The 19,255-nt window shown below is 47.5% G+C and overlaps 1 protein-coding gene and 1 long non-coding RNA gene across 2 annotated transcripts in view; both read left to right on the top strand.

The window, feature by feature from the left end:
- LOC135292032 (uncharacterized) overlaps positions 1-19,255 on the top strand; it is a 37,135-nt gene that overhangs the window by 4,242 nt on the left and 13,638 nt on the right. The window contains exons 2-3 of the mRNA XM_064406278.1: positions 18,964-19,035; positions 19,123-19,224. Of these exons, the coding sequence (XP_064262348.1) occupies positions 19,185-19,224 (40 nt within the window). The 5' untranslated portion in view covers positions 18,964-19,035; positions 19,123-19,184. The remainder of the gene's footprint in view (positions 1-18,963; positions 19,036-19,122; positions 19,225-19,255) is intronic.
- LOC135292030 (uncharacterized) lies at positions 9,501-12,174 on the top strand. The gene is made up of 3 exons (XR_010354607.1): positions 9,501-11,521; positions 11,642-11,772; positions 12,054-12,174. It is a non-coding gene; the product is annotated as an uncharacterized LOC135292030 (long non-coding RNA).

Raw genomic sequence — 19,255 nt, 5'->3', positions numbered from 1 at the left:
GAGGCATGGGACATACGCGACGAGACTGTCAGACAGCTGGCGTCTGGTGCCAGAGTTGTCGCTCGGATACCCACAGCACTGGAGCTTGCCGATACCGCTCGGGAAACATAAAGACGAGCGCGTTCAACAGCCGCCGCGCCCAGACACAAGTAGCCGCTGCCAACACCTCGGCCCAGCTGCACTCCAGCCAGCCACTGCCAGGAGCCTCGGGCTGGACGTGGCAGCCTCAGTAGCGATAACACTGATGACCACCCAACCGGAAAAGGTGCCGACTGGAATAAAGGGACCAAGCATCATTAATGGACAACCTATGGGAGCTTTGCTTCTGGGACGATCGTCGGCCACCATGATGGGATTATTTGTTTTACCTGGAGTAATAGATGCTGATTATACGGGAGAAATCTACGTCATGGTACATACTCCTTTTCCACCGATACAAATCGAGAAAGGGCAGAGGATAGCCCAATTGGTTCCATTGGAGCAGATTGCTAAAACATTGCCCCCTTGTCAATTACAGTCGAGGGGAGAACGAGGCTTTGGTTCCACTGGAGGACTTACTTTATTAACAATGAATTTGAATGATCGGCCTAAGCGCACTGTAACAATAGAGCATCTGGGGGGGAGACAAACCTTGGAAGGTTTATTAGATACTGGTGCGGACTCCAGCATTATTAGTCCAGATTACTGGCCTCACAACTGGCCATTACAGCCAACCACAATGACAGTTACCGGGGTTGGGGGCCTGACACTTGCTAGAAAGTCACCCATGTTGTCTGTAACTATTGATGGAAAAACTTTACGGAATGTTTTTTCAATTGTACCCTTACCCCCTACAGTGCAGTGCCTCATTGGTCGGGACATTCTGGCTCAACTGGGAATAGTGTTGACAAATGAGCACCCTTTGGGCTAGTGGCCATTGCGTGGACTTTCCCGATCCCGCTGACCTGGACCACGGATGTCCCAGTATGGGTTAAGCAATGGCCACTAAAAAGGGAAAGTCTGGAGCAAGCACATATGCTAGTACAAGAACAATATAAGCAAGGTCATTTGAAGTTGTCGACCAGCCCATGGAATACACCTATTTTTGTCATTAAAAAGAAATCAGGAAAGTATCGCTTGCTACATGATTTACGGGCTGTAAATGAACAAATGGAACCTATGGGAGCCTTACAACCAGGCTTACCTAACCCAGCAATGTTGCCAAAGGACTGGCCATTGTTAATTGTAGATCTTAAGGACTGCTTCTTTACTATTGCTCTTCACCCTAGAGATACCCGAAGGTTTGCTTTTACTTTACCGGCATTAAATAGGGAAGAGCCAGATAAGAGGTTTGAATGGGTTAATCTTCCACAGGGTATGAGAAACAGCGCTACCTTATGTCAATTGTATGTTGACAATGCTTTACAACCCTTACGGCAAGCCTGGTCCGAAACTATCATTTATCATTATATGGACGATATTCTATTTGCTCAGCAGCAACCTTTTACAGGTCAACAAATTCAAAAAATACATGATGCTCTGAAACTACATGGGTTGGTTGTAGCTCCTGAAAAAATTCAACTATCTGCACCCTGGAAGTATCTAGGATGGACACTTACTGGTCAGGTTGTTACCCCCCAGAAACTGCAATTAAACGTTGAAATACGTACATTGAATGATGCCCAAAGGTTACTGGGTGATTTACAATGGCTGCGTCCTATTGTGGGCATCCCGAATGAGCTATTAGATAAACTTCGACCCTTACTAAAAGGAACTGATCCGGCACAGCCTGTTCATATAACCTCTGAGCAGGTTAGGACATTACAACAGATACTGGACTGTGTGACACAAGGCAGTGTCCGGAGACGAGACCTTTACCTCCATATACAGCTGACAGTTTGGTGTGGAACTAAATACTTACTAGGTGCACTTACTCAGCAAAACAGAAAAACGGGGGAGGCGTGGGCTTTGGAATGGATATCTCCTCCACTTCAACAGCATAAAACCCTTCTTCAAAAAATTGAAATTTTGGCTGAGTTGCTCAAAAAGGGTTGTGAACGGACACTACAGATCATGGGAAAGGAGCCTGATCAGATACGGGTACCAATGAAGAAAGATACATTGACCTGGTACCTGTTAAACAGTGTGGAATTACAAGAGGCACTGTTGGGAGCTGGAAGTGTGATTGCCACTGATGATATCCCCAATATACCGTTGAATTGGATAGGGCAACGGGGTTGGATTCAATGCCCAAAAAGGTCACAGAAACCCCTGTCGGATGCTGTAACAGCCTACACGGATGCAGGAAGAAAATCCAGAATTGCTGCAGTGACCTGGCAGGAAAAGAGACAATGGCACCATCAGATTCTCCAGGCCTCCGAGTTGGATACTTTACAAACGATGGAGTTATTGGCTGTTGTTTGGGCCATGATGCATTTTTCTGGGCCCCTCAATATAGTGACAGATTCTTTATATGTCGCTGGAGTATGCGAGCGAATAGAAGATGACTCTATAAAAGAAGTTCAGAACAGGAGGTTACATGAGCTGTTTATACAGTTACAGAGGGCAATTAAACTGAGGAAGTATCCTTTTTCTGTCATTCATATCAGAAGTCATAAGTGGGATATTGGTCTGGAAGAGGGTAATGCATGAGCAGATAAGCTAGTCTCAATCACACATGTGACTCCAATTCCCAGGCAGACTTTGGCCAGAGAGGCACACTCCATGTTTCACCAAAATGCAAAAGGCCTCCATAGGGAATTTCAAATATCTCTAGAAGAGGCACGGGCAATAGTCAAAGCCTGTCCCACATGTAGTCATCATAACGGGGGCTGCGGGTTAGGTCTAGGAGTTAACCCCAGAGGGCTGAATACAAATGAGACCTGGCAAATGGATGTCACACGTGTTGCTGAGTTTGGAAGGATAAAGTATGTGCATGTTACTATAGACACCTACAGTCATTTTATATGGGCCACAGCACAAACTGGTGAGAAAGCAGGGCACGTGGAGAGGCATCTCAGTAGCTGCTTTGCTGTAATGGGAGTGCCACGACATATTAAGACAGACAATGGGCCTGCCTACTGCAGCAAAAGAATAAAACAGTTCATGCAAATGTGGGGGATTGAACACGTGACAGGCATCCCTAATTCTCCGACAGGACAAGCGATTGTAGAGAGAGCTAATGGTACTTTGAAAAAATATCTAGGTAAATACAAAGATATTAGAGAGCCGCAAGAAAGGTTGCTAAAGTGTCTATTTGTCTTAAATCACCTGTGTGTTTTTGGGGAAAGCAAAGTTCCTGCTGTAATTCGTCATTATGTAACAGAGAAAGATAGTGTGAAGCAGGATGTATGGGTAAAATACAGAGATCCCAAGACAGGACAATGGCAAGGTCCTGCTAAGGTATTATACTGGGGCCGCGGGTATCTTTGTGTTTCTACCCCTACAGGATCCTTGTGGGTAGCTGCTAAATGGACCCCAGCAGCCGTGTTAGATGGAACCAGACCCCAGACAACTGAGCGAAGAGGACGGTCGGCGAGTGGAGGCGAAGCTGCTGATCACCATTTGACTGATAGTTCTCAAGCTGAAAGGACACTGTAGCTTTGCCATTGACCAAGCGATTGATTGGTGTCAATCTCTGGACAGTATACTAAGCCTGATTCCGGCGCTCCATACATTTTATTATAGAGGGCCTAAGAGATTAACTTGTATTAAGTGTCAAAATACTCAGTGTGCTGCATGGATATTGTTCTTTTGTGGGGGGTGTCAGCAAACTAAGTGGGTGCATCAGTCACAGTTACCTGAACTGTGGTGCAGAAGCTGTGCATTTTATTGGCAGCGGGACTCCTGGCAAGCAGAACTTCAGACCTTTACAGGATTACCTGGCCGCCAAGGGTTACAGTTGTATGAGTCCCCAGAACAGAAAATTCTCGCATGGTTTGGTGGGAAACCCAGCACTTTGCCAAACACACTTTAGGGCAATCTCAGTCGTGTATCTTACAGTCTAAGTGTGGTCGGGGCATTCCCCTCTCCCAGCTAGATGTAGTAGGTCCGATTCTGAGGGATCAAGATCCTAACCAAGCGTGGGACGATTGTTTAAGGGCTCTAAAAAGATTAAGTCTGGGTGGCTCAAGAAAGAAAAAGGGGAGAGGAAGGAAGAGACATTCTTAACGGTTTGTGGGCATCCTGTTAATTCCCTAAATGTCTGGATGGTTCAAAACAGCGTCCGGGAAGATCAGGGTGATGTGGCAGACTTATGTTGCTGTTTTACTCGTATTTGCCCTCTTAATAGACAGCCCAGACATTGCCAAAGGAGTGGGAACCCACCAAGCATGGGCCCCACCTCAGCCCAAGACTAATATTTGGATCACCATGGCAAATTTAACTAACCAGGAGGCTATTTGCTTGTCGTTATCTTCTCCCGGTAATCCATTTACAACCTGTTTGGTTGGGCTACCGGCAGATCCCTGGCCATGCCCATCAAAAATACCCACCTGCAAAACCAATGACGCCAGGGTCAGTGTAGATAACTGGGACCAATGGATTTCTCATTTTCCTATAGCACCGCAGGAACCCCAAGAGTTGGAACTGTTAGGCTCAGTGATGGCAGATGCATGCCTTAGGTTTAAGCATAAAAGTCAGCTGCCGGCCAAAAACTATTCTACTATTGTAACCTCCAGCATGGCCATTTACCGTAATGCAACAACCTGGTGCAATTATACCACAAAGAGGGTGTCGATCTCATCAAACGACCCTATTCAATTACCAGCAGGTTACTTTTTAATATGTGGGGATCGTGCGTGGCCCGGTGTCCCATCGATGCTGAGCGGGGGGCCATGTACAATTGGTCGCTTGTCTCTACTCACACCCAATACGTCAATGATCCTTAATATGAGCCGCTGCTATCACAGAATTAAAAGAATGGCCCATGCGTTTACTGCTGACTGCAAAGATGATGTAAAATTTTGGTCCCCAGGGGCCATAGTGGCAGCATCCTTTTTAGCTCCAGGGGTATCGGCAGCAGGTGCCCATGCCATTTTAAACAAGCTAGGATGCTGGCTGGCTAAACAAACTAATGCCACCTCTTTAGCACTTTCTAGCCTTTTGCTTGATGTTGATTCTATTCGCCATGCAACGCTTCAGAATAGAGCTGCAATTGATTTCCTTTTACTGGCACAGGGCCATGGTTGTGAAGATTTTGAGGGCATGTGTTGCATGAACCTCTCTGATCATTCCCAGTCCATTCACTCCCAGCTCTCTGAGCTGCGAAGGTTAACTGGAAACTTACAGGTAGAATCGGACTCTGGCATTGATGAGTGACTCAAATCATTAGGCTTGGGATCATGGTTGCGCTCTATTGTTAGAGTCATTATTATAGTAGGCATTATGGCTTTGTTAGTGTCATGGTTTGACCCTAGCACAATGCTAGGGCTTCCATGAAGGGTATATTTCTAAAAGGGTTGCTGTGAGATGTGACCCGGGAACAGAACAAAGTAGGCTCCCATTCGGGGATGGAGGGAAATAAAGCAACACTTTATTTATTACAAATCTAAAAAGGAACACATACCAAGCTAAAAAATAAAAACCTTCCAGATACTTTCCTCCTCCCCCTCCTTTTCTCCACACACTCACCACTCCTCAAATTATTAACCCTCAAATTCATCCAGGAGAGAGGAGTCCCCCCTTGCCTCATGGGCCTCCCCCAGATGCACAATTAAAACTTCCTGTGCTTCCGCATCATCCATGGCCCCGCACAGAGAACATTGGCCCTCGTGACTTCTCCCCCCCCCCATGTCCAGTGCTCTCACCACTGGACACAGGCCAGGACTGCTTTTAGGGCTCCCTGCCTAAAGATGCTTCACTCACTTCCAGAAGCAGCAGTCTCTCAACTTTGGGACACCAGTCCCCCCCAAATTTCACCCCCTGGGGCCGAGGGGCCTTGTGAACAGTCTCAGCTTCGGGACACCAGTCCCCCCCAAATTTCACCCCCTGGGGCCGAGGGGTCTCATGAGCAGAGATCTTCCTCTCCGTGGAGACAGAGGGCATCTCACACCCTCCTCAGCTGTTTCTGTTCACACCGCTGCTTCACTCTTGAGTCCCTGGTGTTGCCTCCCCCTAAAATACAGTCTCTGGGTCACAGGGGAAAAACACGGGTTTGTCCATGGCTATACAAGAAAGAGTCCAGCCCAAGGCCACTCTATTATCTCTTCCACTCAGGACTCTTCTCTCCTCTTCCAGCTTTTTTCACGCTTGCCTATTTCATCTCTCATTTCTCTCTCTCACCTCATCCTGATTCAGGAGGATTCAGTATTTGTGAGGTTTCTATTAGTCTAAAAAGGGGTTAAAATTTTACTTTTGCCTGCTCAAGAACTCTCACAACTGCCAGGTACTTCTCTCGACGCATCCCCCGCTTCTGGCTGGCTGAAATGCCAGCACAATTTCTGTCCCTCTCTCCGGGGGGGCTGCCCAGACATCTTAAGTCTCTTCCACCCCTGCATGTTCTCCTCCACCTCTGCACCTTCTGGGGCTCCCGGCCTCCTCCCTGTCATGGCCTCCCCCTCCCCCACCCAGACGCAGCTGGGCAGGGGAGAGGTCGGACCTTACTCACCAACGCCGGATTCCCAAAGAGGAAGTTCTCTGGGAATCTCCTGCTTTTAACCCCTGTGTGTTCTCAGAGGCGTATCCAGACCCTTAGTGGCTATATCACATGCCAGTTTTGAATTTGGCCACTGATTGGCCCGACTTAGACTTTTCTAGAAACACATTTCCGGCCAAACCACGACAGTTAGTAGTGTTAGTTTTGCCTTGTTTTTGCATGTGCTTACAGAACATGGTTCAAAGAATGATATTTGCTGCATCTAATCAGACTATGCTTGTGCAACAGAAAAACAGGGGAAGTGTGGAGGATTTTGTGAACAGCTGGCTAGCTAACAAAGGTCACACTGACATAATACCGTTAATTAAGCAAGAAGGAGACGAGGATAGGAGTCAGCAGTCAGTGTCTAAACCTGGCAAGGGCACTGTGCCCTTGGTGCAACATCAGGATGGGGGAGAGGATCGTTAGTTAGAAACATGAAGAAAATATGTAAACAGCTGCAGCATAGTAGCCTCAAGAATGATAAGGTAGGCGTAGTTAGCTGATAAGTAACTAACCAATAATGAGCTCGCTTTTTGCAATATGTATTAGCCTCATTAACACCAATATAAATGTATGTGCCTATCAATAAAGTTTTGAGATTTGCTGATCACTCATATTGAGTGCTGCATTTCTTCCACCGATTACCACAAATGGTGACACCCCACCCCACCCTCCCCGCCCCTCCAACTCCCGCTTGCAGGGTAGGCAATGGCCCATTCCTGTGTTCAAATAAAGAGATGGATTTGTGTCCTAGTTTGAAAGCAAAACCAGTGTGAGGCTCTCTTGTTTAAACTGCGACCCTTTGGACGAGGACACGAGGCTTGACTCCATTTTCATCAGAAGGCTGATTTATTATGTTATATATTATACTAAAATACTACATTACAACTATACTAAAAGGACAGAGAGAAAGGGATCAGAAGGCTACCAAGACAAGAATAGAATAGGAATCAATAACAAAAACCTGTGACTGCTCACAGCCTTGGCACAGGTGGCTGTGATTGGTCACTGATTGAAAACAATCTACACGAACTAATGGAAGATGCACCCATGGCATTCCACAGCAGCAGATAGCCATTGTTTACATTTCTTTCCTGAGGCTCTCAGCTCCTCAGGACAGGAAAAGTCCCAGCAGAGGCTTTTTCCCTAAATTATCATGGCAACATCTCACCCTTTTAAATTATTAAATTAAATGGAAAAAGAAATGTTTGTAATTTCTTCTACTAGGGCTTTGTAGAAGAGAGAACAACACCTCTTGAGGTTCATCTGTTGCCAATCAAAATCTCAATCATTTGCTGATGTGGAATGGTCAGGGAAATTCTTCACCTGTAGAACATTCAGGGAAATTCTTCACTTATCAAACATCTAATTATATCATATCACTAAAACAATCCTAAAATATAAGAAAATGCAAAAACTCATGCAAGGAAAGTTCATTGTTTCAAGTCCAAGCAGCTGAATTTCAGGACAGAGTCCATGGACTGAAGATGTTCTTTTTTGACATCTCTGGAAGTCCCCTTTGGTCCTGAAACAGGCTTGCAGAATTCTGAAACAAAGAACTGCTAAAGAAAACAAGAATTAGCAAACAATTCATTGACAGTCATGAAACAATTCAGAGAAAATTTCTGGAATGCCCTGGCCACAGCCCTTCATTGAACCGCTTGGGCTGAGGCTAATTTTTGGCTTTTCAATGCTTTTGAGCTGCTAGCTCTTTCCACTTTTCTTTATTATTATTTTTTTTTTCATTAGAAGAAGAGTAGCAGCAGCAGCAGAGTGTCTCTAGGACCCTTGGGTGGCTCTGGTCCTGGTGGGCGGACCAGAGAACTCAGACTTGGCTCACAGAATGGTGGCCTAGGTTCTTGTGGGGAAGGCAAAGTTTTTGAACTCAGCACTGGATGGGGCGATGGCCCCGGCCCAGGGAAATGAGTTAAACGGCTTAGAACTAGCTTGTGAGGCGGGCTCTGTACGCTCAGAACTTGGTAGGACTATGCTGCTAGTGTTTTGAGAGTAGAAATGACAAAATGTTTTTTTTTTAGAAGCACTGGTGCACACTGGACGCTGGAGAAGAGAAGTTTTCTCAGGAATTGTTATTTTAGATTTGAGGGTTTCTTGTCTCCAGAGCAAGCGAGCAGTGCTTGCTTTGCTCTGTGTCTCTTGTTTTTGTAAGGTAAATGTTATTTTTTCTGCTTTTTGCTTTTTGGCACTACTTTTATCTCTACTGGGTTGGGAACTAGAGGTAGATGTTACAGGAGCCAACTCCCCCACGCCGCTGGGGCGCTCGGGGGAAGGCAGGCACTTTAACTTCTAGGGAGAAGCTCTCGACTATACGCGAAGTGATTTAAAAACTATATTGATTTTGAACACAGCCAGCCGAACGGCTCCTGCAGTCAGCTGGAGGGTTATGCTTTTTTTACGGAAGGACAGGCTTTTCGCAGGGTTTGATGTGAATGATGGAGTTTCGGAAACCTGCGGGACAACTGGGGTGGGTGGTGCAGGCAGCACGGGCGCTAGTGTCGACTTTTGAGGCGGTCTCGTGGGCTCAGCACTATTCTCAGCAAGCTCTTGCACTGCAATTGGATCGGCAGGGAGCGGCGGGACAGGCGGGGGCGGCGGGCTCGGAGCGGGGTCAGCCCGCGCAGGCGCCGCCTGCACCGTTGCGAATTCCGTTGCCGGCTGGGATGCAGAGAAAGAAGACACGGAGGCAGCTCCTGCAGCTCCCGGGAACAGCAGCACAGCCGGGGAATCACTGTTGTTAATCGCGCTGCCTGGCAACACGGGCGGATCGGCGGGAGGCGGTTCCGGGTGCCGCGGCACAGGCGCAGTCATCAGAGCCGGCGGAGCTGGCCCGGGCGGCTGCGGGGCCGCGGGCGGAGCCGGCTGAGGCGGAGCCGCGGGGTCCGGCGCCTCCCGCGGGGCTGGCTGAGGCGGAGCCGCGGGGTCCGGCGCCTCCCGCGGGGCTGGCTGAGGCGGAGCCGGATCCGCTCCCTCCCGGCGTGGGGGAAGCGGAGAATTCCGCGGTGAAGTGGGCGGGGCCGGCCCGGAAAGCGGCGGGCTCGGCTCCCCATCCCCCCCAAGAGAAGGAGCGGCGGGGGAAGGTAGATCTGTTTGCTCCAAGGGAGCGGAGAAAAACTTTTGCTCAGCTGTGGGCAGTGCGGGGGGAATGCAAACTCGCGGTTCGTCTTCTTTGAGAGGCTTCTCTCGTGCCGAAGCTGGCGGGGACAGAAAACGACTGCGCGCCCGAGCCATGATGTCCCTCGCATTGTGCCATTTTGCGAAAATAACAAAATAAATGTGCATGTGCACTAGAAACACCTCTGGGTACCCAACACCCTGGCCTTCTGCCCAATGAAAAGCAGTGTTCAAGACCTCCCAAAAATCTAAATCAAGGGAGTAAACGACATTTGTAAAAAAATCTATGAAATTTTGCCCATCTGAAAAACTCATAACACTCTCTCTCCCACGTATGATGAGTAATTCTGTCCTCGCGTCCCCATCTGCACCAGAATTTAATAACTTTCTCCTCTGACGCAGTAAACGGAACCTGAGCTTCCGAAGGTACATTTTCCCAACTTTCCTCCCACCTTTTGCGAATGGCAGGATCTTCAGAAAGGGAAAAAATAACAGTACCTCTAGACAGTGTCCTTGTGGATCCAGCTGTGCAGCTCTGCTGCTCTGCGGTCTCTGGACACAATCTCCAGGAAAGTCCAACAGGTTCTCCTGTTCGCCTTGGCTGTGAACTCTGCCCATCTTCAGGGTCTCGTTTCTTCAGCTCCAGGCTAGATTCCATGGTCACTCTTGGGGTGACCATCAGTTTCACACGTCCAGGGGTCACCAATTGTTGCTTTGACTTGGGCCCCTGGTGCGAGGACACGAGGCTTGACTCCATGTTGATCAGAAGGCTGATTTATTATGATATATATTATACTAAAATGCTACATTACAACTATACTAAAAGAACAGAGAGAAAGATCAGAAGGCTACAAAGACAAGAATAGAATAGGAATGAATAACAAAAATCCTGTGACTGCGCACAGCCTTGGCACAGGTGGCTGTGATTGGTTACTGATTGAAAACAATCCACATGGACCAATGGAAGATTCACCTGTGGCACTCCACAGCAGCAGACAGTTATGGTTTACATTTCTTTCCTGGGGCCCTCAGCTCCTCAGGACAGGAAAAATCCTAGCAGAGGCTTTTTCACTAAAAATCCTGGCAACAGAACGTTGTCAATACAATTTTTGTGAAATCTACATGAGAATCTGAGGAGATTACTACACAGCTTGGATGCTAGAGGAACTTCTGCAAATAGGTTACAGGGTATTTATTTAACTGATTCAGAACTTTGCTTCAGCTGGCAATAGTTCAAGAATTTTATTTTCTAGTGTCTTTTGGTGGCCCACATTAAAAAACAAAAAAAAAACCACAAAACAAAAAAAAAACCAAAGAACAAGTTCTGTCCTTTTCCAATTTCAAACAGATATTCTTTTTCTTTACCCATGAATTATGACAAAGCAAGTGACGTTCAAAGTCAGCATTCAGAAAGAGCCCTGAGAAGAGACTAGATGTATGCCAATTCCCTCTTGCTATTCAGCTGATTTTATATACTAGCTTTCTGTGTCTCTAGCTTTTTATATGATCTCTGTTACTACAGCCACTTCCAAATCTTGGTAAAAATTAGTAATTTCTCCACCTTCACTTTGTGGGAAATTGTGGGGGCAAAAAAGTAGCATTGTTTAGTCCAAGTTCAAGCAGAAAAACAGAAATTCAGAAATACATTCTGACCCTTGGCCAGTTTTAATTTTTATTTAACAGCACCCACAAGGACACCGTCCCCAAGTGAGGGGAGTGGGGCACGCAGAACTCACCGATTGTGAGGTCACGGGCACATCTCCAGGGAGGCCTGAGGTATAACCGTTGCTGTACATCAACATTGCACTCAGAGCTGAGGACAGGATCCCGAGAGGGAGCTTGCCCAAGGCTGCTGAGCGAGTTTTGGTGTCTCTGAGGCATCTCTCTTCACTCAAGGAAGGATTGGAAGGCTTTGTCAGGAGGAGAAAGGCCGGCAGTGCTGTGGCACAGACCGTCCAGACATTCCTCCGTACCCACAATGGTGCAGCAGAACGCTGCTAAGAAGCGTCCCCCTGGCAAGGAGCGAGGTGAGAGCCAAGTCTCCCTCCCCACAGATGGCAGAGGGGGAGCGGCCAAGAGCAGCAGAAAGGGGAAACAGGAGATCCACAGAATCACCCCGGAGTAGAGGCCCTCCTCTCATGGGCCAGAGGAGCCAGGCTGGGCTGTGGGCACCGGCACTTCCCCTGCCCTTTAGCCAGCCAGCAGGGCCTTGGGGACAATGCTGCAGGGACATTTCCTGAGCTCTACAAGGTGCTGACTCCCCCTGCCCTCTCTCTCTCTCCCCAACGCACACCGTGTCACCGGGCAGAGGCAGACGCAGAGAGCGGCAGCTGCCTCTCCGGACATGCCAGGCCGGACCAGGCTCGTCGCCTTGGAGACGTTCATGGAGACAGCAAGCACAAGACTCGGGCAGCCAGAAAGGAAAACGCATCCGGCTCAACCGCGTGCCACTGCTGCGTGCTGAGACCAGCAGCCCCAGCACCTCCCCTCAGGCGGTGTCAGGGCAGTCCCAGGCCGTGGGGCTGGTCACCAGCAGCAGCAGCAGCTTGCCCTGCCGAAAGCAGGGCCTGAAGCGAGGCCACCCACGGGGAGACACGGAGCCTCAGGCACCCAAGAGCCCACTGGCAAAGCGCCGCAGGTTGGAGGATGGTCCAGCCCCTCAGGAGGTGTCAGGGTGGTCCCAGGCCGTGGGGCTGGTCACCAGCAGCAGCTTGCCCTGCCGAAAGCAGGGCCTGAAGCGAGGCCACCCACGGGGAGACACGGAGCCTCAGGCACCCAAGAGCCCACTGGCAAAGCGCCGCAGGTTGGAGGATGGTCCAGCCCCTCAGGAGGTGTCAGGGTGGTCCCAGGCCGTGGGGCTGGTCACCAGCAGCAGCTTGCCCTGCCGAAGCAGGGCCTGAAGCGAGGCCACCCACGGGGAGACACGGATCCTCAGGCACCCAAGAGCCCACTGGCAAAGCGCCGCAGGTTGGAGGATGGTCCAGCCCAGAGTGCTGGTACCACCAGCCAGGTGGCATTGAGGCTGTCCCAGGAATCTCAGTCATCCAGGAAACAAACAGCCCCATACATACCCTCCTGGATCTTGCCCCGCTCCCAATCCGGGCCAATTCGTGTGAGGCACGTCTTGCGGCGGCAGCTGCGAGATAAAAAGCCCTACAGTCGGCCTGAAAACCAGGGCAGGACCAGACGAGCACCCACCCCTGTTGTTTGGCCCCCTCATCCCTCAAAATAAAGTTTTCTGGTTTGTTTGTTTGAACTGGGAGATGCCACATTCTTTTTTCCAGTCATCTGCAGCTGATCTCCAAATAGGGGCCCCAAGCTCAGTGGGACAAGTGTGTGCTTTCAAGGACTCACCTGTCCCATGGCAACACCCAGCGTCACCACGTTCCATGGCAACACCCAGCGTCACCATGTCCCCTGGTCTGGAGATACCAGCCCTGCTTCTGCCAGGGAGAAAACAGAACTGTGCAAAAGGAGCACGGGGATTTTGCAAGCATTCCTGGCTGAGGCAGCCTCAGTGGGAGGGCACAGCTCTGCCTGCTGCAGGTGCCCAGGAGGGAAAATCATGGATGCAGTAGGATTATTCCCCTCCCAACCCAGCCCAGGCACAGTTCAATCTACCACTGCTGCCACTGGGGTTGCACGTACCAGCCTGGAGAGTAACTGGAATAAGAGAGAGTAACTTCCCAGCATCAGTGCAGCTGATGCTGGGAAGGTAAAACTAAAGCCAGTCCCGCCCCCAGTAAAAATACACTGCACCTGAAAAAAAATAGCCAGCACCCTCCTGTTCTCTGCAAATGGGACCAAAAATTTCAAAAGCATTAAAAAAATTAACCAGGCTTTGGAGCAGTTACAGGTCAGACTACATGAGGCTGGAAAAGATTGTACAGGTGACAGTTCTCAGAGGAAAATTAGCAGGAAATCCCTTCTTTCTGCTATTAAAATCTCAGGCTGTTGCCATGAGACACTCAAGCCACAAGAAAAGTACTTCAGCACCAGCATCCAACTGATAAATGCCAGCATTTTGCTGCCCATTCCTGGTTAGAGAAATAAAGGAATGTCCTGAAGATCCCTTCATGTGGGTTCATTATTGGCCGTATCAGTACTTGTGTTCTGTAAAACGGGTTAAGTTGTTATAGCTTCTTGCCCCGTTTATCCCTGGATAAACCCCAAATACTGCATTGCTCCTTGTCTACTTTCTTCCAAGTCAAGACAAATTTTGTTCATTACTGAGTGGGACATAGTCATCTGTTCACAAGCAAATTCCTCTTGCCACTCTCACAATGGCTAGACTGCTTTGTTGATTTGCTCCAATTGGACTGTAATTAAGGCCTACCTTTCACTAGAATTAAAGCTGATGCATTGGGAGGCAAAGTGTTCAGTCATTTCTCCTGGAGTCTGACACTGTAGAGAGTTGTTCTGTAAGTAAATGACATTTGAAGACAGGTGTAGTCTATCATACTTCTGGCATGCTAAAAGTGAGAAAAACCCTTTGAATCAGGATTTTATCCTTTCTTCCTCCACCTCCTCCTCCCAGGAATTTTAATCTCTGAGGTCTAAGCTCTTCAGCTGCCTCACAAACATTGTTTTAATTCAGACAGTCATCCATGCAGTGAGCCACAAATCAGGACCATGGTGTGAACCTTGAAGCAATGTAGGTTTATAGCACTGAAAATAATAATCCAATACCCAGGTTAAGCCAAGCCTATTGGTTATTTCCCAAATAACTCTACCTATCCTCAGTGATGTTTCAAAAACGATCATTGTGAAGGCTAGGAGCGGGGAGAGAGAAGGTTATCAAAATTAAAAATAGAGCTTTCTCAGATATTTATATTCCTATAAAAAGAGAGTCCAAACTATTCATCTATGGAACATTAAGTAAGAAGTGAACAAAAGACTGTCAAAATAATTGCTTGGGGAACAAAAAACCCATAAATAAAAACAAGCTTAAATATAGATAATAAGTAAACCATCATGCAAAGAAAAAAAACAGACCTGCCAAAACTAAAACCAATAAGACTGTTTCATCTGTCTCAATTAAAAAAAAACCAAAAAACAAAAAAAAAAAACCCCAAAAAAAAAAAACAAAAAAAAACCAAACCCAACTGAAAATAATTAGAGATTCTCAAGGGCATTACTATATATAGAAACTTCCTGGTATTGGGAAAAACATGAAGGAAAGTGTAGCATGCAATTCACAGATGTAACCTAGAATTTGTTAGGGAGGGCCAGGGCTGGCAGTGGCTGCTCAGGGATGGCTTTGGCCCGTGTCCCTGGCAGCAGCCACTGCCCAAGCAGCTGCGCTGCCCCCGGGCTCTCCTCCCGGCCTGCTGGGCTTTGTTGGCTGGCACAGCCTGTGCCAAGGGCCGGCAAGGTGCCTGCAGGCCCCAGCTCTGGGGGAAACAGAGAATGTCCTGCCCGTATCCATTGTGCTGCCAGCTCAGCAGTGCAGCACAGCACGGGCTCACGCTCCCCATCGCTCCCACAGATGCGGCCGACCCCACAACACGTGTTTCCCATTCCCAGAAGAGCCTCAGAATGGGTTGCTGTTGGGGAACCCTCTGTTTGCATGTGATAAGGGCAAGTTTGGCTATCTGTTTCTGCCAGGAAATTATTTGGAAGTGCTCAACTGAACCTCAACTCAGAGCTTCAGCACTGCAGTTCATGTCTTTGATTGTAATTCGGTCCTAGCAGTCAGTTTTATACCCCTCCCCTTATTTTCTATTGTTATAGCATATTTTATTACCAATGGGTTGCTCCTTTACCCCATGTGTTGGTTTTGCCCCACTTGTCCATCTCCCCAAAGACCTGCCCTTTTGTTCACTGTTCCTCCTCCCATTGCATGTCAGTCCCTCTCCAAGCCTGCCCCTTGCTCTAGAAATTTTCCTATCAATTTTGTATCCTTCGGAACCCCATTGGTTTGTTTAAGTTCTTCCCCTCCCCTGTAATCCCCAATTGGTTTCAACCTTGTATTCCCCACCTGGTGTTCCACCCTCAGTTTCTCCCAATTGGCTAAAGATTGGATCCTCCCCTGGGACCCTGCCAAGTTTGTAAGTTGGTGTATGCCTTTAATGCAGTGTTGGTCTGGCCCTGATGGTCTGTAGAATAATCACCTTTGGAAAACATAGAGAAGACCTCACCCCGTTCCTTGTCCCTACCCTCAGGGCAGTCCTACCCCCAAGGCAGTCCACCTGTGCTGTAGAGCAGCTGTGCCCTGCAGCCACAGCCCAGATTCGACAGTTTTCTGGGGGCGGCCCAGTGCCACTGTGGGTGTGGGCAGCTAGTGGGGCTGAAGAAATGGGGCAGCACAGCACTTCCCAAATCAGCTCTGGGCCCTGCTATGCAGGAGGGTCCCTGTGTGCCACTGGCAGCTGGGGCCTCATACACCTCCTCTCTTCACAGGTGCTCCTCTCCATCTCCAGAAGACCAGCCTAATAACGCAGGCAGCGAGAATTTGAGCCATGACCTCAGCTCTCCACTTCTGCCCCTATCTGCCCTGCCATGGCTGCAGCAGTGTCACGAGGCCATCCCAAAACCCACCGCTCCTCAACGAGAACCTCTGCCCCTGAGCCCCCTGGTCCTGTTCCCCGGCCAGGACTGAAGGTGGGCAGCCCTTGCCTGGCAGGGCAGGGCGTGGCCCACATTTTATATTCAAATAGAGAGTTGGAGTTTTCACAGTTATGTCCGGGTGGTAGCACCAGCAAAGCCCACCCGGCACCAGCAGTGGCTGAGCTCCATGCCCAGGAGCAGCCGTGGATGGCCATGGTGTGGGCAGGCGGGAGCCAGGCAGGGGCTGCTGTGCCCAGCGGTGGGGCCCCGAGGGGATGGGGGAGCCCATGCTGAGCATCCCTGGGCTGAGGGCACATTTCCTTCTGTGGGATCATCTGGGCCTGGACCTGAAGAGGCACAAAGGGATATTTTGGGGTGCCTGATGAGGGTTCCAGGAGTCCCGGATGTTTTAAATGAATTAGCTTTTTTTGATTAATACGGAGAATTTATTCCATAATTAAAATTCAGTCGTAGAAAATCTAGAAGCAAATATCAGATTGGCCCTGAAGCAGGCTAACAGCGTCAGGTGAGACAGGTGGGGCATTTCTCTCCCCTGTGCATCACGAAGAGACAGCTCTCTCAAAGTCTTTTTTGTACATTTCCAAGCTCCAGGCGGTGTGGAGGGCAGGAGTTTTTCTGCTTTCTTATGGTTGTTTTTATCCTTTTTGCATATTCATGTATTTTTTCCTTTCTTGCTGCTGCTCTTGCTGAGAGTTTCCCCAAAACTGGTAAAAGATTCACTTTGTTAGAGGAAAATGCAATATGCATTCTAGGAGGCACACATTTATCTTATAGATGATGCAAATCGAATGCACATTGCTGAGGTTTGGTCAGAGAAATAATCTTCTGGAATCAGCATTTCTGGGGACGAATATTCAGGCTAGGATTCTGGTGCATGTTGATTGCCCTGAACCCTCCTTTGTTAAGCTAGGATTTTCATTAGGCGAGATTACTGTAGTCTCAGCATGAATTTGTGCATACAATCTATCAGAATCCCTCCCTTTCTCTATTAATTTATTAAATTTGTACTTTTAGGATACACTTTGACAAAGCTTACTTATTTTCTAATTTTATGTTTAGTATTTATAAAACTTGACAAAAACACTTTCATACTACTAGTCAGGGTATAAAATTAACAGCTCTTCTCATAAGGTAGATTATTCTAAATCTTTAATTTCTTTTCTTTGGATTGTCAATTATATTTTTTTATATCAATGCATGTGCTTATTGTAATTTAGATATATTTTGACTCCATAGTCGTTTAAGGCTGGTAATATTTGTAAAATAAGTTTTTCATGTTTTCTTATGTTGCCTGCTAAAATGTGTCTTTATAACTGTCTCATGTTCTTGTTTTCTAATTCTTGAGCAATTTGCTTTATTCTACTCTCAGGATTTATTTCTTCTCTATCTCTTGCAGAGCAAAAAGTTTTAATATATTGCTTACAAATTTTGCCATTTTATTCTTTTTGCTGTATTTCACATTTTCTTTATTGCAGTCTTTTACTACTCATAGTGCACCTTCTGAATTTGTTAAAATTATAGCGTACTACACTAACTAGGGAGTGTGCATATGGCTCATTCTTTTTGGGCTTGGATAACTAATACAGTGACAATAATCCTCTGCAGTTTTAACACTCTAGCTCTCTCAAAGCCCCTTTGGGTTGCAGCCAAAGGGCCAAGATGTGTATCTTCTTGGTAGCAGAGCTTACACCTTGGGATCTAGTCACTGGTGTCATTCGTCTCATTCTCAGTATTTACTTCATAAGATTTATAAGAGCCTTTTAAATTGTTTTTCAGGATTTAGGATAGCACCTGCTTATTTCTAATTGTTATAGTTTTGTTTCTTTGACATTTTAGCTCTAAAGTTGTAATTAGTCTGTACACTTCTCTTTCTTTCAGCTATACTTGGCTTTTTTCCTTTATTTTAATTTGATCCTTATTAAATATCTAACGGCTTTTGTTATATCCTATCTGATTTAATGTTACTTTTAGTGTTTCTTGGAACTTAAATCTGGTTTGTATCTTATATACTTAATTTTTTTCCGATTTTTCACGAATCATATTATTGTTCTAATATATTCTTTACAGTGTTTCATTAGCTTTTACTTCTATTTCTTTTGTCTGTTATAACAAAAGCACTAAAATATTTTATTTTTTGAAATAAATTTGCATATCACACCTTAAATATTCAGTTCACTTAAAACAACCTCATGAATAATACAGTTTAAAATAAAATATTTTACTTCTCATAACAATGGGTTTTACAGCTTACAAGCTTAGGTATTAACATGCATCAGTCTATTTTACTTCAAGAAGTAGTGGTGACTTTTTAGTGAGGTTTGGCTGGTGTTTCTGTTGGTGGATTTACAGGTCTTCTGTCCTGCCTTTCTTTGCAGCTGAACCTGCTGGTGAAGGTGGTGCAGCTTCCCAAGCCACGTCAAGGACTGAGGCTCTGGGAGATGCTGAGGGTAGGTCAAGGCCTTTCCCCTGGGAGAGCTGCCAGCTCAGATCCCAAAGCTGGGCCAGGGAGGCATCGCTGCAGGTGCCAGCACAGAACCATGCACGTGTGTGCCCTCGCCCTGTGTGATTCCCTCACCCCTCCTGTGGCTCAGTGGTGCCCGTGCAGATCAGCAGAGATGGCAGAAGCTTCTGTGGCTGTTGAGTTACAGGTGTGTCTACAGGGAGGACTTCTCCAGCTCCTTTGCTGATTCCTACACAGAAGCCTGGCAACCATCGCAGAGGTGAGTAGTGTGTCCCTGCTGACCCCACAGGCTGAGCCCTACTTTTGTGGGATCTGTTCCTGGGAAATGGAATTCTGTTGCTCTAAGGTCCTCCAAGGGGGAAGGACCAAGCTACAGGACACCAGAAACCCCATGATCCATCCGAAAACATGAGGCAAATGCTGAAGGAAATGCAGCAGGCAGGAGAAGGTGGGTGCATTTCCCTCATGCTTCCCCTGGG

Source organism: Passer domesticus, unplaced genomic scaffold (genome assembly GCF_036417665.1).
Source record: "Passer domesticus isolate bPasDom1 unplaced genomic scaffold, bPasDom1.hap1 HAP1_SCAFFOLD_184, whole genome shotgun sequence".
Taxonomy (NCBI): Eukaryota; Metazoa; Chordata; class Aves; order Passeriformes; family Passeridae; genus Passer; species Passer domesticus.
This window is presented reverse-complemented; position numbering and strand designations above follow the sequence as displayed.